General features: G+C 39.9%; 1 protein-coding gene and 1 pseudogene across 2 annotated transcripts; one reads left to right on the top strand and one right to left on the bottom strand.

The window, feature by feature from the left end:
- Positions 1-460: 460 nt before the first annotated feature.
- Sfpq (splicing factor proline and glutamine rich) lies at positions 461-15,349 on the bottom strand. Of its 2 annotated transcripts, XM_047549954.1 has the most exons (12): positions 14,434-15,349; positions 13,668-13,856; positions 13,015-13,316; positions 12,824-12,919; positions 11,707-11,903; positions 11,528-11,612; positions 11,070-11,187; positions 10,505-10,553; positions 10,305-10,426; positions 1,521-1,568; positions 745-829; positions 461-555 (listed from the first exon to the last, which is right to left on the bottom strand). In XM_047549954.1, exons 1-10 carry the CDS (start codon positions 15,241-15,243, stop codon positions 1,545-1,547), a joined length of 1,992 nt encoding a protein of 663 aa, XP_047405910.1. In that variant the 5' UTR covers positions 15,244-15,349; the 3' UTR covers positions 461-555; positions 745-829; positions 1,521-1,544. The 2 variants fall into 2 exon arrangements, with proteins under 2 accessions (XP_047405910.1, XP_047405900.1); XM_047549944.1 differs by lacking the exons at positions 461-555; positions 745-829; positions 1,521-1,568 and adding an exon at positions 7,529-7,902.
- LOC124964740 (nuclear transport factor 2-like) lies at positions 15,322-21,933 on the top strand (annotated as a pseudogene).
- Positions 21,934-23,576: the final 1,643 nt, after the last annotated feature.

Below are 23,576 nucleotides of genomic sequence, written 5' to 3'. Positions count from 1 at the left end.
AGGAAAGAAAAAAAAAGTGGTTTTATAGCTGGGCATGCTGGGGCACACCTATAATCCCAGCATCTTGGGAGGTTGAGGCAAGAGGCTCATGAGTTCAAAGCCAGGCTCAGCAACTTAGCAAGATCCTATCTCAAAAAGGACTGAGAATGTGCCTCAGAGGTTAAAGTACCCCTGGGTTCAATTCCTGGCACCAAAAATAAATAAAGATTTAAAAAGTGGCTCTAGGGGCTGGAGTTGTAATTTAATGGGAGAGCACTAGCACACGTGAGGCACTGGGTTTGATCCTCGGCTCACATAAATGTTAAAAAAAAAAAAAAAAAAAAAAGGCAGCTCTACCAAAACATCCTGAAGAAATAGGGTCCCTTTAATTTCATGTGTAAAATGAATTTTTTCAAACGCAGAATAAGCTGAAGAAAGGAAAATTCTACAACAATCCTACTTAAAGAAAATAAAGACAATCCAATTTTTAAATGTCTTTATTAATTGCAAATAAGTCATCCATCATTTCTCCTTATACTCTTCCTCATTGGTTTTGTGGACATAGCTCTCCTGATCCTGCAATTGAAAGATATGATTAATTGAAGACAAATCAGACTGAGTTATCAAAAACACCAATACCAACTGAGTTTCCTAACATTTAAATCAAAGACTGTAGTATTAATGACAAACATTAGTTTTGTTTTTTGGTAGCACCCAAGACCAACCCTTGAAAGGTAATTTAATACCAAGAATCATTCGACTTACCTACATACTTTGTCAAACAACCTGTGGTTTTCCTTCTTGGTTGGCCCATGCTGTGTAATGTCTTCAGTACAAATTTCTGATCCACCTACAATATGGATTAAAAATAAATTTGCCATATTAAATTTCTAAGAAGTACGTCCATTTATGTGTGTGTTGCTAAGGGGTACCAGGGATTGAACTCAGGGCCTTGTACATGCCAAGTGCTGTACTACTACTGAGTTATATATATCCCAGCCCTTGCTAAGTTGCTCAGGCTGGCCTTGAATTTGCCATCCTCCTGCCTCAGCTTCCATACCTGGATGTACCTACCATGTAAATTTTATTCTGACATTAACAGGAAGTCCATTATTGGCATAGGGTCCAAGTGATTTTTATTTAATCAGTCAATAGCAAAAACCTTCCCCATATCAAGATTATTCTCTTACACTTTCTTCCCAAGTACACATGAAATTTTCCCTCTTCCTACTAATAGTTATTCTACCCTTTAGTGCATAAATTTATTGGAAATTTTATGAAAAACACATTTTCATAATTACAATTCTGGTAATTATTTTTATTATATAACCATGTGCTTCTTAACATTTTCCTATTGACACCTCACACAATTTTCAATACAAAATACAGGAATATTATCTTAGGAGATGTAAATATCAAGAAACAAACGAATTTCACCCTCCCATATTTCATTGGTTATTTTAACCAATGAAGATAAATCAAGCCCCAAATCCACTAGAATGAGGTTTAATCCACAGGTTAAGGTTTCAAAGGGAACTTACTTCAAGTGAATGAGCATTCTAATATCAGCCAACATCAACCATTCTTACCTAAAGAATAATAAGAAAAAGTTAATATAAAAGACAAGGGTATAAAATAAAGGCTTGAAAATGCTAGTTAACTTCAAAATTTAAAGAGTAAAATTCCAGAGACAAAGATTGGGGTAAGTTACAGCATAAAAAAATAGGAAGAAATTTCATGGGGGAAAAAAAAATCTAAAATTATTCTTTGTGTAAGTAATAAGTAGACACCAGAATTATAATGAAAACTGTATCTTCTTCAAAATACAAAAGTCTAACTTCTATTTTCACCAGTCTGAGCACAATGAAGTTTGACTGCAACCCAAAATATACTATCCCTTATGTGAAGGTATGTGACAACGTTCACCTCACCCAGTAATCAGCTCTCTTTTCATATGAAAGCACATACCCTGCTCCCCATTCAAGTATGCCTTTCATTCTCAGGCGGGCTAACCACCTTCAGCAGGAGTCCTCCAAGAGTGCCTTCCCCCCTTCCCACAGTACACAACACTGCAGTTGTTACCCTGCAATCCTATGTATTTGCCTCTTCTTTCCCCTCCAAGTCCTCACTGAGTTAGGGCAAAGAAGCTATGCCTTACTGGGACAGCAAGGAACCCAAGGTTTTCTGAGGGAGAAGACATTCACCTTCACACTATATGCTGGCAGGGCCACAGTGCACAAAACAGAAAGCTCAGCCTAATTCAAGTTCCAGGTTTTTCTTCCTCCCTGTATCATTACTGCCACGGGTATATGAAATAGAATTCCCTGTTGCACATGTACCATCCATAAGGGATACTATATCGTTTTGCATTCTTCCCCCATTCTCCAGATTATTCCTATTCTTTTCTACGTCCAGTCCCTTTTTCACCTTAAAAAAACAAAAACTTTTCAGCACTGGTGTTCAAAAGCAACAATTATGGTTGATGGTTACCAGCAACTGTGAGATTGCCACAGTTGAGTCTTAAAAATTGCCAATCATTATCTAGCAGCAATGACAGATGATTAGGAGCAGTCAAATCCTCTAATTCTTTCCCTAATAGGCAGCCATTTGAGAACTGCACTAGCTGACAGCACTGAACATTATCAGCTAAAGCCAAAACCAAGTAAAGGCCCAGAACAAACACCCCAGCTCTCTAAAACCTGTCCAGAATCATTAAGGGAAAGGTAGTAAATGCAGGACTGTAGATCATGTCACTGCAGCTGACAATGATTAACAATAGGAGACATGCAACCCCCATTAATGTTAAAAGTCCAAAACTAGTCACACACATCCCTTTTATTAGGTAAAATGAGACTATTATGCGTTCTTTGTAGGTTTGCAACCTTGCGTGTAGAGTACCCATTGCATTTCTTTGATCTTTCAGAAAGCACCAGTATCTGTTCCAAGGGCCTAACAGTACGAAAATGCATTCTGGCATCACACCTCTGAACTCAAGACTGTTCTCATTAAAAAGCAATTTGTTTGTTATAAGAAAAAAAGATTATGAAATACAATGCAAGCACCTCGGTATAGAGAGTTATTACTGAAACCCACTTAGTTCCCAGCGTTTTGATTGAGTGCTTTTCAAAAAGCCACTTAAATTCACAATTCATACCTACATACAAATTAAAACTAGTAAGAATAGACTTAAATCAGTGGTTTCTTTTCTGAAGTGCAAAAGCCGAATAATCTTGAAGTAAGCAGAACAAAGCAAAATTAACCCCCACCCCAATGATGTTCCTTAAACCCATATATTACACCAAGTAGTTCTCTGAAAATTGTTACTGACCGCTAAGAAATAAACCTGAGCCTTTAGTCCTAAACACCCAGTCACTAAAACACGGTAGCAAGTGTTGGCCACCGATTTAATGAATTATGACACAGGAAGTCCCCCATGAGGGTTCTATGCAATTTTGGTGATTCTCATATATCACTAATACTGAGCATTGTTTGATCTGCTTTGTATTAATACGAAGAAACTAAACTCGTCACCATTTGCTCTTTCATCTATCAGGAGAATCAAAAGTTGTTTGCTTGAATGAACTACATAGTAGAGTACAAATCTGTCCCCACCCTGTGACTTACTTGCCAAAGAGCAAGTCATTTTTCTTGATACAAATGAGAGAAAATTCTCATAGTCATGAAGTTTTCACCGGCAATTATGCAAAGTAAACCAAACTTTCCAGTTACAGAGCAGAAAGCATTGTAAGTAAAAGCTGTTTCTCATGCATACTAGCTAAAAACCAGAGACCAAAGTTAAGTTGAATTGAGGTCTGGAACAACAGTCGATGCAAAACTTTAAATCCTAAGCAACAAGAGAGTGCTTTTGAAGACTTATGTTTTCTTGTAACTAAACATTTTAGTCTGTAACATCACATCCCTAAGGCTAAGGGAACCAAGTTCAAAAAAGCTACTCTGAACAAATGCAGTCATTCTACAGAAACGACGAGGTTTTATGATTGGGAATGATTCCCAACATGTGTTCAACTGTAAGCAAGTCAATGTTTCACACCACTTTCCCCCAGGTTTAGAGTATAAACATATTTAGACAAGTCACGTAACTTGGAACTATTCACGTTAGATTCCCATCTAAGCCCAAGTTAGTAACAAAAGTGTTCCCATGAAACCCATGTTTGAAAAAATTTCCAATCACATTACAAAAAGTCCTGCAGTTTTAGTCTCATTCACTCAACTTGCAGAATAATTATGAAGATTGCATAATGAAATTACTGATATTGCTGACCTTTCAGCAGGTCAGCTTGCTACAACAGAGACTACTTATCACATGCTATGTGGATCCATGCTATATGGTCCGTGTCAAGGTGCTAAGAGCACCCAACTTCCCTTCCCAAGTATGGTTTTGGTTCCCTCTTCCCCACACCGCTCATGTGTTCCATGTTATCTTCAGTTACAATGCAACTACAGAAAACCACACACAACTGAGTCAGATATACCAAGAATCAAGTTTGCACTTTTTATCTGAGAACTACAACAGCACTGAATTCTGCCTAACAAATTACAGCTCTAATCCCAGACCCACGCAGTTTTGCTATAAGCTAGCTTTATCATACAAGTGTTAGGTGCTGCACTGTAATTTCATTGTCAGAAGTGTGATGTCAGAATGCCCACGGAATAAAAGTACATAGCAAGTCACCAAGTTAGATTATATTGCTTGTTACCTACCTGTATGCAGTCGGCAATGAGAATCTTGGAGCAAGCAGGAATACTACATCCGGGTCCTAATGTCCATTGCCATTTGCGGTACTACGTTCCTCACAGTTACGCACTGCAGAAATGCTGGCTAAATGCAGTTATGTAGCAGGCCACTACTTTAATAGTGCATAATTGCAGTCCAAGAACACCACAAAACATTCCGCCACAACTTAGTGGCTTGCCCAAGCCAAGTATCTAAATTTTTTTTCTGCCATAATATGCCACTTATAAAAATTGCACAGGCGTAACATTACAATTTCCCAAATTGTTATTTGTCTATATCAGTGATATAACACATCTAAAAAGAGTGGTGGGGTTTATAGTTCCTAGAGGAGTTTAATGTTCTAGGCAAAAAAGGATTATGATTTTCACTAAGTAACATGAGCCAATGGGTTAAGTTTATAAGACACCTATGAAATACACTAGCGTCTTAAAGAGAATGCAGTTTTAAAGATTTGGAGACATAACGTTTAAAAATGAAGTGTTCCTCTTAAAATTATGAGAGAAAGGGAAGAGGAGGAAAATAGGGGCAGGTGGTTTCTTTAAATGAGAAAAATGGCTAATATTTCAAAATTATTACCTTCCATTTCCCACCCCAAGTTTCATCTTTGACTTTTAGAAAACTACTCATTAAGATGATTTAAATTCACATTAGGCTAAAAAACTATTATTTACATTGCAAGACTTATTGAAAGTCCATTTGAGTAGCTTTACAACCCTTGGTACACTACTGTTTCCATGATAAAAAGTCAAATGTCAGTTGAAACTAAGCAACATTATTTGCTAAACAACATTTAGCAATTCTACAGCCCACAGTAAGGCTATCAAAAGCCACAACTTTCAGGAGATTATTCATTAGTTATCTTTCACCACTCTTCAAAGGTATAGTACTACCAAAAGCTTATTTTAGGGGTCTGTGCCAGCATCCCTTATAAAGAAAGGCATGTAATCTGAAAAATAAACTGAAACATTAATTTTATAGGCAGATTTTCCCATTTCCCCTCCAGCCCCCACCCACATACATTCAAGTTCACCCTCTGGGTGTCCCATGAACACCCCTAATTTTCTTATCATTATAGGGTCCCTACTATACAATTCAAATTGTAACGGACTCCTTTCAAACCAAGACCCTTGTTTCCATACACAAAATCTCATGTGCATCACCCATTAATGACTTGGGACAAAACTTCCTCCTTGGTAAGATAGAACTACCCATTTCCAAATGTGTTGGGTGAATAAAATTAGCACATTTTCTAAGGAGATTCTTCTCTCCCTTAATTAACACACCATGTACCTGTCGGTGCTACAACCAAAATTTGGTGACATGCTTTTATACTTCAGTGTTTTACTCAAATAATTATCCTGTTTTCCTATGTAGAAAGTACCCAGTTGTTTCAACAATAGGTCTCCTTTTGTACTCAGGCACAATACTAAACTTCAGCATGGTAACAAAAGGTTTGATTTAGAATTTTTCTTTTGCCAATCAGCCCCAAGAACAGAGGTGAAAAGGATGAAGATATTCCAGTCACAGTTCTATAATGTAGACTTGAATGGAAACATAGCTAGGAACAAAGCTAAACCATTCAATTACTTTATCTACTGTTAGAAGTTGTTCCTCTAACGTATTTGCACTGGGAAATCAAGCTCCCACTGTACTGACAAACAACAATAAACAATCTACTTTAATATTGAATCAAAGTCTCTTGTTCTAATGGAAGGAGATTCAATGAAGTTGACAATTAACTGACAACACCATCGAAACATTCCAAAGCTTTATGGTGAGAGGAAGGGGTATTTGTACTGTGTAGCATGAGCAAGTCACTGAGCTTTAGTGCTACATCAGAAAGCAACTATCTAAAAACAGGTAAAACAATTTATAAGAATGGTTATCTGCAACCCTATTTGTTATTAAGTCACCACTAGCTCTTAAGAGAAGAAAACCAAGATCTTTATAGTCCTACGGATTTTGCCCAACAGAAAGTAGCACAAAGAGGTGTAAAAGTTACAGAGTACAAATGTAAATAGAACTAAACCCACTTTACAGTTAACTAAACCTTACTTTCAAATTGAATTCTTTAGACTAAGCCCCAGCTTTATAAATCACTTGAAGTAATACATGAAAAGGCTTCATGTTTAACAATCTTTAATTCAAATGTAAAAGTTCAATACAAGCCATTTGTAGGGCTTGGGATTTGTTGTTCTTTTAAAAACAAGAATAGGGGAAATGCAACAAAATGATCTTTCCACTTTTTTCAAAAACTTTCAAGGAAAGGATAGATTATAGGGCCATAAAAGATTCATTAACCAAACCCATTTTCTCCCCCTACCAAGTCTTACACCCATTCCATAATCTTAATACATATTCCTGAATGAAGATTTACAGTTCAGCTTTGCTTACATAACCATTTAAAAATACTTAGCACCAACTTGCTTCCTATAACAAATGCCAAACAAATCATGAACTACTTCAATCTGCATTTCTTCTTTTTAAAACAAGGGGGCAGTTACTTGTAGAAAGCAATATTTAGCCTCCACGTACATTTCCCAGAAATGGCATATGCCTGCCATTTAAAGGCCTCAACACTCTCATGCTTTCGAAGTGGAATAACTAGCCTAATGTGCATAGAAGCATGAATGGCAAAGTTGAAGATCAGTATTATAACTATTTTCTATTTATTTGAAGCACAGTAAAAAAAAATCGGTACACTTTGGAAATTCGGTGGCACAAGGTACACTGCCATTAACTTGAGGGACATTATACAGTAAAAAAAAAAAGAAAAAAAGAAAAAAAGAAAAAAGAAAAAAAAAAAAAAGGAGAGAAAAGAAAAAGTAAAATGAAAATAATTTTTCTCCTGTTTCAAACACTGCATTACATAATTTTACCTGCCCAAACAGACCATTTACAAATATTAGGTCAATAAACTGCTAACATCCATAAAAAGGTAGCTTTCTTACTAAAATGCAAGAATTTAAAAGTGGTATCTAAACAAGAAAAGACAAAAACAAACTGGAATGAAAGCCTAGATATCACATCTAAAATCGGGGTTTTTTGTTTGGGCCTTCATACTCTTCTCTCCCTCTACCATATCCTGCTGGAGTTCCAGGGCCCATTCCTCTAGGACCCTGTCCACCCACAGGCCCCGCACCTCCCTGCCCAAAGCGCTCAGTACGCTATTGGAACAGTAATCAACAGTTCATTATATGTAGTTGATGTCCATGTGTGTTAAGTAAATATTTTAGAAGGTTCCGTAGTCAACGTTCGTCGATACAATCACCAATGAGTCGATCCACAGGTACCGGGAACATAGAAAGGAAAAAAGGGTAATTTGAAAATTAGTTTACGATAATACATGCCTTGTGGTATGTTCCCACTTGAGCCATTCTCATACACCTGTTTCAAAGAACAGATCTTCCCTGTAGTGCTAAAAAATTTAAGAATTAGTGCAGATGTGAAAATCCATTCCAAAATGCGTTCTAAGAAATTTCACATCAGATTAAGCCAATGAAAAGCTTGCAAACTCTCACTTTCAGGGTCTGAACAGAAAATTTACTCTCCAAGTAAGCCTAACGAGCCCAACCAGACAGAGTCAATTCACTCAATGAAGTGACAAGACCTACTCACCAGTCAGTGGCATGTGCTGCTTAAGAAACCTTGTGCTTTTCAAGATCTTAAAGACACATCTGCTAAGTTGCAGAAATCTTAAAAGGTTGAAAGTTTTAATAAAATGCTACCAGACTACAAAAAAGAAAAAGCATAAAAAACTAATAGATTTAGTCACTTAACCGGCACAGTAACTTGATCAAAAAACTTGTATTGCCATATTCTCACAGGTATACCACCTTCAGAGCCATCACTCTAAAACCAGAGACAATTATGTTCACTTTCACAGTACTATTCTGCATTTGTTGCAAACATACAGCCCACTAACAGCCCAACTTTTCCCTTAAGTCTTTAAAAAGTACACTGAAACCTTACTATGAATCCATGCTTTAGAAATTTTAAAAGGCTCCGCAAACAATAGAACACCAAGCTAAAATGACTGCAATAAAGCAGTGAGTAGCTTCCTTATTCCATCCAGTTTTAGGTACTTTTATTAGACTTGAAATGTTATGTACCCAAACAGCAAGACCCTATAGGTAAGCATAGCAGTCTATACTGTCATTTAAATTCTATTTGAAATAGCCCAGTTACTCAGTTATTATTCCAAAGAAATAAACTTTAAATTGGGTTTTAGGGTTTAGTTGCTCTATGCCTATACATAATTTCACTTTTTTCTTTTTCTTTTTTTTACAAAATACTGTAAGACTACATGAGAAGACTGAATCTCAAATCCTCCTGAAAAATCTTAAAAACTGTGTATGGTTTTTACACATTGTGCTTTATCTCAAAGAGATGAAAATTTGGGGGTTTTAGGACTGTTATTACAACGGCTGAGAGTTCTAGTACTTACATATGTAGAAACTGAATTGTGGAAATATCATATCAAATGAGTTTATGAATTTAATCCATACCTAAACTATCTGTTTTTATGAAGCTTAGAAACCAAAACATTACCCATACTTTTAAAAATTCTGCTGGATGAAACTAATAGTACATTTAACCCAGTCAGCAATTTGTAATTCTAACTTTGTCAAAAAGCCTTAGATATATTTTAAATAGGTAAGGTCTCAATAAATTCTGAAGCTTTCTATTTATAAAAAGAATCTTGTGAGCTATACACTACAGCTTCTTTACCAAAAGCCTACAGGTGAACTAATCTGATTCAATCGGCTATAAAAATGTACTTTTCTAAGCCCACCAAAATTCAGAACTGAGAATTTGTAAAGCCCTGATACAGCCACTCATATCAATTTACTTGACTGTTGTAAAGCATCTGACAAACTATCTGTATAGCTAATATAATAGCATCAAGAAGGTTCAGATCAAATGCACACAGTTAGTATGCTTAAATTTATCATTGACTTTTGCTACCCTGTAGCAAAAGAGATGTCAGTTTTTAGAAGGTATACCTAACAAACAGACCCAACAGGTGGGAAACGACGAGTCAAAACACTAAGCAATTCTCTTTTCATGGGATAGAAGCCACACCAAATATAGGTCAAAGTTCTACATATCACTAAAACATGCCTGAAGCTACAAACTACAAGACTGATTCCCACTTATGGCAAATACCAACTTAAAGAATGACAAGTTTGCCATGTGATTACCCTCACTTGAGTGTGTAGAATAATCATACATTACTTAACATAGAATTTGGGTTTGCCATGCACTGGAGTTCAAAAGTGCACAAGCAAAAAAGTGGAAAACACCTACATCTACTTATTGCCAAAGATAACTCCACATACTACTAACAGCATTGACTCCTCATTGGCAACCATAACTGTTTAGGTTACCACACAAGAGTTCTTCTATGTTGCCAAAGTATTCCTCAATATTATATATTTACATGATAGGGGTACTAAAAGAGGTCCAGTCACCTACTTAAAAACAAAACAAAACAAAACAAAAAACACACACATTAAGTCATGAAAATGAGAATTTCCTTTGTACTACGTCCCACAGGATACATTACCATGTCGCTTCCCATCATGGAACCACTCATGGTTGCTGGTGGAACTCCAGGATTAGCTTCATAACCTATGCCACCACCACCACCTAGAGGTGGAAATTTCTGGCCTCCTGAACCATAGGGATCTAGGAAACAGAAATGGTGGTTAGGATTCCACCAACACTGCTTTCTGGTAATACAGTTAACTTAATTTTCATGCTTACCTCCCATGTTCATTGCTCCTCCGCCACCCATTCTCATGTCTCTTTCTCTCTGACAAAAAAAAAAAAAAAAAAAAACAACCTTTTTTGACCTATGCTATAAGCATACCAAGAATGTTCAAACTTAAGAATTGTAAGGTTCCAAAGCATTTTTCTTTTGACTAAAGTATTTTAAAAATCAAGTCTGAAAACTAACTAGTTTCAATTATCAATAGAACTAAAATAAAAACCCTTTCAGTTCAATCTTCTGGCCCATACAATGAGGAGGAAAAACAAGATCCATGGAAATCAAACATAACACAGTTAAAAATAAGAAAAAACGTAATCCCTAGATCTTATCGGGGCTGGGGATATAGCTCAGTTGGTAAAGTGCTCACCTCGCAAGCACAAGGCCCTGGGTTCAAATCCCCAGCACCACATGTTATGCATGACAGAAAACAAAATATTTTTAAGGTAGAAAATGACTACACTGTGTGATTTTTATATTCAACTGAGTAAAATTTCATCCCAGGTACCCTATAAATTCTGTAGACAACTCCCTATTAGACTTCAATAAAACCTAACTTACTGGATCCATGTAGCCCATCCGGCTATAACTTTCTTCTCTTTGGCGTCTCATTTGTTCTTCCATCTCACGTTGGCGAATCATCATCTCTTCCTCCCTTCTACGTCGTTCCTCCTCTTGCCTGAAAACATTCATCAAGCATGAGCCAAAGTATCAACCACATCTTTTACAATTCAATTTGAAAAAAGCTGGTAATAATTTGTCTGACAATCTTAGATGGTTGTATGTTACAGTAAAAAAACAAAAATAAGCAACCCCCCACCCCAAGGGCCTAGAGAGTGAGCCTCAGAGCTCAGAGGCATATAACTAGGAACAAACAAACAAAACCTTAATGACACCCTTACACTCGATTATGACTATTACACCAACACTGACGTTTCACCTGCAAAATTATATACATCTTATTTCTAAAAGTCAGACTGTGAATACAAAAACGAAGAATTAGTTTAGCAGCATTTTACCTCAATTGCATTTCTTTACGTTTCTGCATTTCTTGATTGTGAAGTTCTTCCATACGTCTCAATTCTTCCTGACGTCTCATCAGATCTGAATATTGGAATATTATTTTGGATTCACATTAATGAGGTTCTGGATAAGTTCAATAAATTGACCCTAACAATAAAACTCAGAAGACCTTTACCTTGGCGCAAAAGATTTGCTTGATGCTCATGATAGGCATCTTCCATTTCGCTTTCCAACTTGTCTTTTGCATCCTTCATGTTTTTTTCAACTTGTTCCCTTTGCTGTTTTTCCATTTCATCCAAGGACTTCCACCTCTGAGAATATTCATACTCAAATGTGCCATGCTGAGCAAAACGAGGTGGTGTTTCTCTCTCCCTGACAACACAGTATTTAAACATGAACCAATCTGCATATATAGTGGCAATATTACTGATTCCTCTTAATGGAATTACTGGTTTCTCTTGGGCTAGGATTGTGGTTCAGCCAGCAGTACAGCATCTGTCTAACATACACTGAGTTTGGTCCTCAGCATTGCAAAAGTAAAACTTGGGTCTTTTTCCTAGCCTCATCACTTGTAAGAAATAAAAACTACTTCCTTGTCTTTCCATTTCCTGCATCCTTTATTCTCATTCTGTTCTTCCTACTCTGCTGCTCATACTCATAACCAATGACTTATTCACCCTAAATTATAACTTAATAAGGAGTCAGAAACCAAGATGTAAAATAAACTAAGAAAAAGTGATACAGTAACAAAATCTGGAAGACAAATTCTGCCTTCCACATTCACTAATGTTTTCCTCTAGCAGAATTCTTTACCCAGGCTTATATTTTCCATCCATGAAAATGTATTTCAAGCAACTGTAAGCACGTGACAGTATTGTTTGTTGAAGTACCTACACCAAAAACAATCATTTAAATGACAGCTTCAAAACCTAACTTTCCAAACTTTTATTAAGAGCATATTTATAAAGAATTTTTTAATCTTCTGGGTGCTATGGCACATGCCTGTGATCCCAGCAACTTGGAAAGCTGAAGTGGGAGGATCACAAATTTGAGCCTAACTTCAGCAACTTAGCAAGGTCCTAAAAAACTTAGCAGCAAGACCCAGTCTCAGAATAAAATACAAATAGGGTTGAGTATATGTGTGGCTCAGTGGGAAAAGTACCCCTGGGTTCAATCCCCAGTACCATCACCCCCAAAAGAATTTTTTATCTTTTCAGTAAAAATGGAAAAAATTCCTAGAACAAGTTCCCTTTCCATTTACATTAAAAAGTGCCAAAAAATTTACATCTTACTTTTGATACATTGGATTCTTCTGTGCAAGTTTTTCAGGAAGACCATCTTCATCATCTAATTGTTCAAGTGGTTCCACAATGACTGGACGAGGAGTTCTAATAACAAAAGTGGTTGATCTTAACTTTGTTCCAGGTTTATTGAACCATCTTAACAAATAAGAAATCAGGAGGGTAAAGGAAAGACAACTTACGTTGTCAGTAGGAAAACACCTTCACTGCATCGTTCAAATGCTTTTCTTGCTGCTGGTTTAGAAGCAAATTCAACAATGCCTTTCCCTGTAGATCTTCCACGATCATCCACAATTACCACAGCCCTTTCAATAGGACCAAACTGGCTAAAGGCTTCCTCCAACAGTTCATTGGAAACATAAGGTGAAAGATTTCGAACAGAGAGGGCAGCAGCATGTGTGGCAAAGCGAACCCGAAGCTGTCTACCTCTCATGGGTGTATCATCAAGTTCAGCTTTGGCAATTTCAGCCAAGGCTCTAGATTCCTGTAAATATTAGGCATTCATGTTAATGGCTTCATCACTGGCTAATGCTTATTCTCAAACTGTCATAAACCTAATTCCTACTTCTTACAACTCAGTTCAAGCATTATCTTCAGGCAACCCAACATCACTAAGAGTAGTGGTAGAGTAGTGGTTAACTACCTTACCCATTCCACCATGTTTTTCTTAGGTACCAACAATTACACACTATCAGAGTATTTTTTTTTTGAAGGAACGACAAATTTAAAGACCAATTAATTCTATCCAGTTTAAAACCAAGGCTTCAGCATTTGAATTAGGCAAAATACAAAACAGAACCCATTTTTAATTCTACATATAATCAATTAAACTCACAAGTTTAATAAATCCGAATCCTTTGCCTTTATTGATAAAAACTTCTCCTGGTTCTCCGTATTTTGCAAATAGTCTTTTGAATTCATCTTCTGTGATATCAGCAGGTAGATTTCCAACAAACAACCTACAACGCTGTGTGTAAGTTTTCTCTCCAGGCCTCCTCAAGAGAGACAAGTTAGCTTTAAACCCCTAATGAAAAAAAGGAAATGAATTCAGACACCAGGGACCACTACCACTGCAAATAGGAAAGAAAAAAAAAAAAAAAAACCAGGACAATTTCTTGTTTTTCCTGAACTGGATGTTTGCTCAGTTGCGATTCTACTCTGCTACCGAGTCGCAATCAAATACTATATTTGTGCGATTTCCAGCATAATCACTGCCCTACCTTAAAAAAGGGAATCTAATTATCCAGAATGCGCCTGGAAACAGCCGCCCTCCCAAACAGCAGACCAACATGTACATATACACCATGCCGACTGTCCTTCACAAATCTAATCAGTGAACAAAAACCGAGACAGAAGCCCGGTTCTCCCCAACCCCACATCTCCAGATCTACACTACCCATCACCGCGGCTCGCCGCCAACCCTGCCGGCAGCCAATCCCGGGCCGAATAGCGACCCCGCCGACGCGGGCCCGCCGGGCCGCCCCGCCCCCGCGCGCAAGCGCCCTTCCGGCCGCCGACAAAATGGAGGCCCGCGCAGCGGTGGGGGGTGGGGGGCGCCGCCATCTTAGGGGAACCGACGCGTCGCTGATGGGGACACTCACCTCTGAGTCGGAGATCTTCTCCTCGCTGCGGCCGCCGGGCCCGCCGGGCGGGGGACCCTGGTGGTGCTGCTGGTGGTAGGGCGGGTGATGCTGGCGGCCCCCGCGGGGCTCCCCGCCTCCTCGATGCGGCGGCTTGGGGTGGCCTCCGGGCGCGCTCAGGCCCGGGCCGCCGCCGGGCTTCGGCCCTCCAGGCAGCTTGCCGCCTTTGGGGCCGCCGGGGCCTGGGCCCTGCTTAGGCCCTGGGCCCGGGCCGCCCGCGGGTGGAGGCGGCGGCCCGCCGGCCTGGGGAGGAGTGGTCGGGACGCCGCTGGTCGGCGGCGCAGGCGGAGGCGCCCCCGGCGGGGCCGAGGTGACGGCGGGCGGCGGGGTCGGGGTGGGGCCCGGCCCCGGCGGGGCCCCAGTGGTCGGAGGAGTGGCGGGCGGGGCCGAGGTGGAAGCTGGCGGCGCGCTGCCTACTCCCGGAGCGGGTCCGGGCCCCTGAGGAACCACGGGCTTGGATGAGTCCTGCGGCGGCGGTGGCGGCTGCTGGTGCGGTGGCTGATGCGGTGGCGGCTGTTGATGCGGCGGCGGCTGCTGCGGCGGAGGCTGCTGCTGCGGCGGAGGCTGCTGCTGTTGCTGGTGCGGAGGCGGCGGCGGGATAGGGGGCTTAGGGCCACCTGGGCCCGGGCCCATGGGGCCGCGGTTCTGATTGAGGCCCATGCCGGGCGGCGGAGAGCGGAAATCATGGAGGCCGCCACGGCCACCGCCTCCTCCGCGCCGGTGGAAACCGCCACCGCCACCGCCACGACTCCGGAACCGATCCCGAGACATGTCTGTGGTCAAGGGGCGGTCGAGGCAGAAGCGAAGAAGACGCTCTGGAAACGTGGAGGCCACCTTGCTTCGCACAAAATGGCGGATGACACAGGCGGCGCGCCGCCTTTGTCCTCCTCTTATATAGGCCAGCTTGCCACGGCCCCGCCTACGCCTCAATCGACAGCTGCTATAGCCAATTGCCTGTACGGCACTTGATGACACTATGTTACGAACTGCAAATCTGTTCTATTGGCTCGGGGGTGAGAGGCGGGAGGCATAGAGGGGACTGAAGTTTCCAGTTGGCCAATGAGAGGAGAAGGAGGTGGCTGTAGGCCACTGTGATTTGCTGCGAGAAATTTGAATGGGCATGCCAGATCAATTTTCCTGTGAAAGCAAATATCCAGGGCCCTAGCTGCTCTTAGGAAGTGCTAGAGGGCTCCTTTCTGTCTTGTTTGCCTTTAGAAACGGGCAGCTATCCTTACCCATAAAGATAGATGTCCTCTGGTTGAAAGTTAAATTCAGTGCCCATTATCTACCCTTATCTCGTGCTGAGCATTAGAGAAAATCTTACTGATTTCAAACACACTATTACCGATTTTACTTGGAAAACCCATAGGAATAGAGATTTGTTGTAACTATATATAAACTTTGCATTAGGCTTGAGTAGGTGTGCACTTTGTTCAAAAAAGAAAAACGCCGTGGGGGCGGGGGGAAGTGCTAGAGATTGAACCCAGGGCTTGCACACTACCACTGAGCCACATCCCCAGCCTTTTAAATTTTTATTTTAAAACAGAGTCTTGACAAATTGTCCAGGCTGACCTGAAACTTGCGATCCTCTTGTCTCAGCCTCCCCAGTAGCTGGGATTACAGGCGTGAGCCACCACGCATGACTAGCCATAGCTTTTGATACTGCCCCTAGTTATCACCATGTATAGACCTTTTGGGAGACATTTCCTCAGTATTCGCTCCTTGTCTTCCTTTCTACTTTTGCTTCTGCTCATTACTCAACATCCATATGTATGACCCACCTGGCATTCTGTCAGTTCTTTATCTTCTCATCCTGAGCAATTTGTCCTATCCCGTTTTAGTTTTCTACAACCCCATCCTCCTGGGTTTACTATTGCCAATAACTACACCATCTCTAAAATCTGTAGTTCAAGCGTCCTTCTCGCTGGTATCACTTCTTTTTTTCCTTCTGACTCACAGTAGTAACCTCATGACATTTAGAGCTCATCAAATCCTCTAAACTGCTGGGGTTGGGGGAGTGGCACGCGCCTGTAATCCCAGCAATTTGGGAGACTGAGGCAGGAGGATCACAAGTTCAAAGCCACCCTCAGCAATTTACTGAGGTCTGAACAAGTTAGCAAGACCCCATCTCAAAATAAAAAATAAAAAGGACTTGGGGGGCTGGGGCTGAAGTTAGTGGCAGAACGCTTGTCTAGCACGTTTGAGGCAGAGGGTTCGATCCTTAGCACCACATAAAAGTAAATAAAGGCATGATGTCCATCTACAGTTACGAAAAAAAATTAAAAAGAGGGGACTGGCCATGTAGCTCATTGGTAAAGCAATAATCCCCAGGACCAAAAATAAATAATAAAAAGGACTGGGGATGAGGCTCAGTATAGAGCATAGAGCACCCCAGAGTGGATCCCTAGTACTGAAAAAAAAAAAAAAAAAAAAAAAAAAAAAAAAACCTCCAAGCCATTAAATGTATTACCTTTAAGTGTTGTAATTGCCAACAAACACATAAAGTTCTTATTTTTCTTTCTCTTTTAAACTTATAAAACCTATGCTGAGCATGATAGCCCATGCCTGTAATCCCAGGCTGAGGCAGGAGAATCCCAAGTTCAAAGCCAGCCTCAGCAATTTAGTGAGACCCTGTCTCAAAATAAGTGGTTAAGTGTCCCTGGGTTCAATCCCCTGTACAAGAAAAAAAAACCTGATATAACCTAAATTCTAGTTGAATCCACCATCTTTAACAGGACCTGAAGATTTCACATTAAATTCTTGCCCACAAACCTCAAAAGGGCATGGGACTTTATTTGACAATCTTACTGCATTTCTCTAACAAATTCACTTTTCCACTTCCAAAGATTTTTTTTTCACTTGCTTTCTGACTTCACAACCTTTCACTTGCTTCTCTGACTCCTCCATAACTAATAACCTCTCCTCATATTCCCTTGAGAAAATAGAAGTCATCAGAGGGGAGTATTCCCATCTAAATGGAAAGTCACAAACCTGCTTGCATATCCCTATTTTCTCTATTTTTCTTCATGATACTGTGAAAGGTATGTTTTCGTGCCTTTGTGCTATCAATCCCACCCACTCAAGTTTTCTCTAGGGTTTTTTCTTTATGGTATTATGGTTACTTCTGTTGGATCATTACCAGCATAAAAATAAATAGGACCGGGGATATAACATAATGGTAAAGCACTTGCCTAACAAGTGTCAGATCCTAAATTCCATACTAGGCATTATGAAACAAAACAAAACAAATCCTTCCCTTTATCCTATTCTCCCACTCCTTAACTCCTCTTTGCTACAAAACTTCTAAAATAAAACAAATTGTCTATATTCATAATCTCTATTTCATCACCTCTATTTCCTCTTTAATGCATCCTAATTTGTTCACACTATTCCACTAAAAATGTTGTCAAGGATACCAACAATCGCTGTGCTGCCAAATCCAATTTTTTTTTTTTTTTTTTTTGGTACTAGGGTACTTTACCACTGAACTACATCCCCATTTGTTGTTGTTACTGTTGTTATTATTGGGTTGTTTGGGAGTTTTTTGTTTTTTGTTTTGGGTACTGGGGATTGAACTCAGGGGCACTGGACCACTGAGTCAAATTCCCAGCCCATTGTATTTAGAGACAGGGTCTCACTGAGTTGTTTAGCACCTCACTTTTGCTGAGGCTGGCTTTGAACTCGGGATCCTCCTGCCTTAGCCTCCTGAGCCACTGGGATTACAGGCATGTGCCACAACACCCAGCTATTTTGAGACAAGGTCTTACTAAGTTGCTGAGGTTGGCCTTGAACTTGTGATCCTCCTGCCTCAGCAAAATTCCAGAGTCACTGGAATTACAGGTGTACACCCCTAATAAACACTTCTGTACGCTGGTCTCCTTGTACCTGTTGGCAGTATTCAACAACAATGGCACTCTGTCTCTCACAAAATACTTCTCTACTTGCCTTCTGTGACACTGAGCTTTCTAAATTTTCTTCCTACCTTACTGATCATTTCATCTCTTCCCTGATAGAACCTCTAAATGTTGGGTTTTTTCAGAGTTTGGTTCTGGACCTTCTTTAACAATGCTTTCTCCTTACCTTGATAATCTCTTTAAGACTTCAAACACCACCTAAATGTTGAAAACCTCCAAATTTGTATTTCCAGAAACGGTCTCGCCTCTGAGTTTCCAGCTTAGATATTCAATTACCTGTTAGACATCTCCACTTACAGACTTAGTTGGCATATCAGACTTAATATGTCCGACCTAGAACTCTTGATTGCATTAACAACTTCGTAAAATTCAAAACTCTGTTCAACCTCCAAGGTATTTCTTGACTCCATTTACTTCTCTTCACCTTTATCATTACACCCCAATCTTTTCCACCTTCATCTCTTACCTGAACTATTGCAACCACTTCTTGTCCCCAGTGCACACACACATATGCGCACGCACACACACACACACACACACACGAACAAAATCAGATGTCATTTGCTTCCTCTGCACAAGGCCTTCTGTGGCTTCTATTGTTCTTAGAATAAGAATCCAAACTCAATATACAAGGCCTGACTTGATCTGACCCTGCCTTCCTCTTCCCCAGTCTTAATTGTAGTTCCCTCCCTCCATCCCTCCTCACTAAACCCCTGTCTGTTTTTAAGTTGAGACTTTTCAAGTGTCTTCATCTGCACGCTTTGATGGTGCAGTGCTAGGGAACAGGACCCAGGGCCTCTCCTTTTCGTGGTCTGCAGTGGAGCTATGCCCCCACTCAGCTCTATCTGCAGGCTTTTCGCCTTGCGGGTGTTTGTACTTGCTGTTTACTTAGCCTGAGGTGCTCCCCCAACTCCTTTTTGCAGTTACCTTCTCTTCTTCCTTCAATCTCAGCTTGATAGTCCCCTCAAAGGAGTTTTTGCTGCCAATCATCACAACTCAAGTAGGCCTCCTCTCTGTTACACCATCTGGTATATGATGTACATGAAAACTTCCTTAACAATTTGTTTACCTCTTTAAAATTTTTTATTTAATTATTTATTTATTGTGGCACTGGAGATGGAACCCAGGGCCTCATATACTCTAGGCAGGTGATGTACCACTGAGCCACGTCCCTAGGCCTCTTGTGACAGTTTCACTGTTTCCCAGGCTGGCCTCCCAAGTAGCCCTGCACCCAGCTACATTTGTTTCTTTTTGTTTTGTTGATACAGGTCTCACTATATTTCTGTTCTTGTCTACAGTTTTTTTCCTGTTAGATTGAAACTGAGTTCTTCAAGGCTATACCAGTGGCACCTCATACAGACACTAGCACAGAGATACTTAATATGTGTTGAATTGATGAATGAAAGCATAACAGTGAAGAACAGGCTCTGGTTCTGTCTCCTAGGTATTGTCCCAAGAGCCTTCACTTTTTGTTTCCTGCTATACAGGGTATTGAACCCAGGGCTTCACTCTTTTTTTGAAATATTTTTTTAGTTGTTGTTGGACCTTTATTTAATTAGCTTACTCATATGTGGTGCTGAGGGTTGAACCCAGTGCCTCATGCATGCTAGGCAAGCACTCTACCACTGAGCCACAACCCCAGCCCCCTAGGGTTTCACTCTTGCTAGGCAAGTGCTCTACCACTTACATCCCAACCCTATTCATTTATTTACTTATGAGACAGGGTCTCACTAAGTTACCCAGGCTGACCTCGAACTTGCAATCTTACTGCGTCAGCCTCCAGGACCCTTCACATTTTTTGACACCCTTCCTAAGAGTACACCCACTTTGGTGAAGTCCTAAAGATTATATAAAGTGTTTAGTACTTTCTTTTTTTGTCTTTTTTTTTTTTCCAGGTATCACAATGATTATTGATACAACAAGTAAATAAAATCAGCACATGAACATGATTTCATTAAAATAAGTGATTTCATTACTTATAAATTATAAGTATAATAAGAGGGGCCCATTCATATTCTCACCATTTGTTTCATACCCACAAAAGTGTTTAGTACTTTCTAAGTGCTCAGTAAATTCTAGCTACTGTTATTAACAAATAAGTGACAGACCAGTTCTAAAGACACTTGAGTGTTACTGCCCAGATGACAAAAGTGGTTCATTAACAAAAATGTAGTTAGTATATTATAGGAAATATGTAGTATTTGTAAAAGAAAGACTATCCTTGAATTTAACACTAAAAGAATGATGCACCACAAGTAAACAGGGCTCTTCTTAGGAATACTAGGATGTCTTAATATTACAAAAATTATTAAGATTTGGAAGGAGCTGCAGGTGCAGCTCAGTGGAACAATTGTCTGGCATACAAAAGGCCCTGGGTTTGATCTCCAGCATTAAAAAAAAAAAAAAGTTTTTGCATTTGATAAAATTCAATGTTCATTGAGCTTTTAATTTTTTTAAGAATTTAGAACAGGAGGATAATTCTTTCAAAATATTATTTTGCTGGGTGTGGTAGCATATGCCTGTAATCCCAGCTACTTGAGAGGCTGGCAGGGTTAGGGTTAAGTGCAAGGCCAGCCTGGGCAACTGGCGAGACCCTGTCTCAAAATAAAAAAGTAAAATGGTTGGGGAACAGGCGGGGGTTGTGGTTCAGTGGTAGAGCACTCTGCTAGCATGTGTAAAGCACTGGGTTCAATCCTGAGCACCACATAAAAACAAGTAAGTAAATAAAGGTATTGTGTCCATCTACAACTAAATATATATTTTAAAAAGGGGGCTGGTGATATAGCTTCGTGGTAGAGCACCCCTGGGTTCAAACACCCCCAGTGCCACCACCAAGAAAAACAAAAAAAAAAAAACAAAAAAAAAAGCTTTATTATTTTATTGGGTCAAAAATATTCAGATTAGGGGTTGTGGTTCAGTGGTAGAGACTTGCCTTACATGAGTGAGGCACTGAGTTCGATCCTCAGCACCACATGAACATAAATAAATAAATAAAATAAAGATCATGCCACCTTCTTACTTAAAAACTCTTAAAAATAAGAAGTTAAAATAAATAATATATATATATGAATATATATATGAATATATATATATATGAATATATATTTATATATTCAGATTAGATCACACCCATGTCTCAGATGTCAGGCCAGGTGACATGCCAGAAGGGGAGACGAGCCAATTTGGAAGCAGGTTAGATCCAGCTTCATTCAATATTCCTATCAATTATTTGATAATAGGTGCAATTTACATTGACCCTCTCATGCCTATGTTAGAAGTTAGCAGTTCAGGGTGAAAGCTGCCATTATAGAGAACCTGCCTTGTCTTTCATTCCAGAAAATTCAGGACAGTGCCCATCAGCCCAACCCAGGTACCTGCATCTTGAGCATGGGTGTGAGCCAGCTGAAGGCCAACGAAGATCCCCTCATGAGGTTCTTCCTACCAGATATTCCTATTAAAGAACATCAGTGATACTTAGGTTGGCACCAATGATGGGTTTAGGCTTGTCCTGCACAAGTCAGGTGACCTCATCCTGTCCAGGCATTAATGCTGAATTTCCTTCTCTCTCCTCTTCCAGACACTATCACATTCCTCCAGTTGCTCCAAATATCATACACAAATCAGCAGGGCCACTGTGTGAGTAGGCACTGTGTGACTACAGGGCTGCCACCAAGGTGTTGGATGATGTTTGAATGCTAGACTAGCTGTATCAGACAGAAGTTTTGTGTTGTACCATCATATGCAAAAGGTTGTCCTTTTTCTTTCCTTTCTTCTGTTTTTAATCTACCAACAAGTTGCAAAGAAGTGACTGAGAAAGCAGCTGCTCACCACCCAGATATTGAGTTGTTCAGATGTTTTAATACCTCCTGAGGGAAAAAAAAAAAAAAAAAAAAAAAAAACATGAAATAACCATGAGATTTTTTGTAACGGTTTTTTAAAATTGTTCAGATAGCTGGGCATGATGATGTGTCTGCAATTTCAGTGACTTGGGAGGCTGAGACAGGAGGATAACACCTTGAGACCAGCCTCAGCAACTTAGTGAGATCCTCTGTAATTTAGAGAGAGATACCCTGTCTCAAAAAAATAAAAAAGGCTGGGAATGTAGCTCAGTGTTAAAGTGCTCCAGGGTTCAATCTCTAGTACCAAATAAATAAATAGATAAATAAAATTAAAATTAAAAATGTTCTGATTATCCAGCTACTTGGGAGGCTGAGGCAAGAGGATCACAAGTTAGAGGCCAGCCTTAGCAACTTAGTGAGACCCTGTCTGAATATAAAAAAATAAAACAGGTTGGGGGTGCATAGTTCAGTGGTAGATAGACCCCTGGATTCAGTCCCCTGAAAATCATATTATGCCAACTACATCTGGATAATCTGGATAAATATATACTGATTTTCTTCATTCCATGTAATGGGAATTGCTGCCAGTTAAGGGACCATTTACTTTTTACCAGGCACTCTGTCACTTAACATTATCTTAATTGTAAACAACAATCCTATGAAGTAGGTACTATTCTGTTATACCACCAAGTTACATCCCCAGTTCTAGGTAATCATATTTTACGGATTAGGAAACTGGGGCTTTACAGAAACTAAATAATTTTTACAGCCTTATGCAGATAATGAAAAGAACTGGGATTTGAATACAGATCTCTTTAAATTTCCAGCTCTTGGCCACTCTGCTATGGTTCCTGCTCTTTTATTCACATGTTGATGGCTGGGTTGTTATTAATGTTTTTTGTTCGTTTGTTGGTACCAGGGATTGAACCCAGTGTCGCTTAACCACTGAGCCCCAGCCCAAGGCCTTTTTTATTTAATTTTGAGACAGGGTCTTGCTAAATTGCTTAGGGCATCGCTAAGTGGCTGAGGCTGGCTTTGAACTCATAATCTTCCTGCCTCAGCCTCCCAAGTCACTGGGATTACAGGCCTGCACCACTACACCTGGCCCAAGCCATATTTATTTATTTATTTATTTATTTATTTAAGGCAGGATCTCACTAAGTTGCTAAGGTTGGCCTCAAACTTGTGATCCTCCTACCTCAGCCTCTCAAGTCACTGGGATTATAGACATGAGTCACTGCCTCTGGCCTCAGCTATGTTTTTTTAAATATACAAGTACTACATTATGTACATGTTATAGAAGATTCAAGTAATGTATAAATTTCTAGAATAAAATACCACCCTCCCTCCC

Source organism: Sciurus carolinensis, chromosome 1, assembly GCF_902686445.1.
Source record: "Sciurus carolinensis chromosome 1, mSciCar1.2, whole genome shotgun sequence".
Taxonomy (NCBI): domain Eukaryota; kingdom Metazoa; phylum Chordata; class Mammalia; order Rodentia; family Sciuridae; genus Sciurus; species Sciurus carolinensis.
This window is presented reverse-complemented; position numbering and strand designations above follow the sequence as displayed.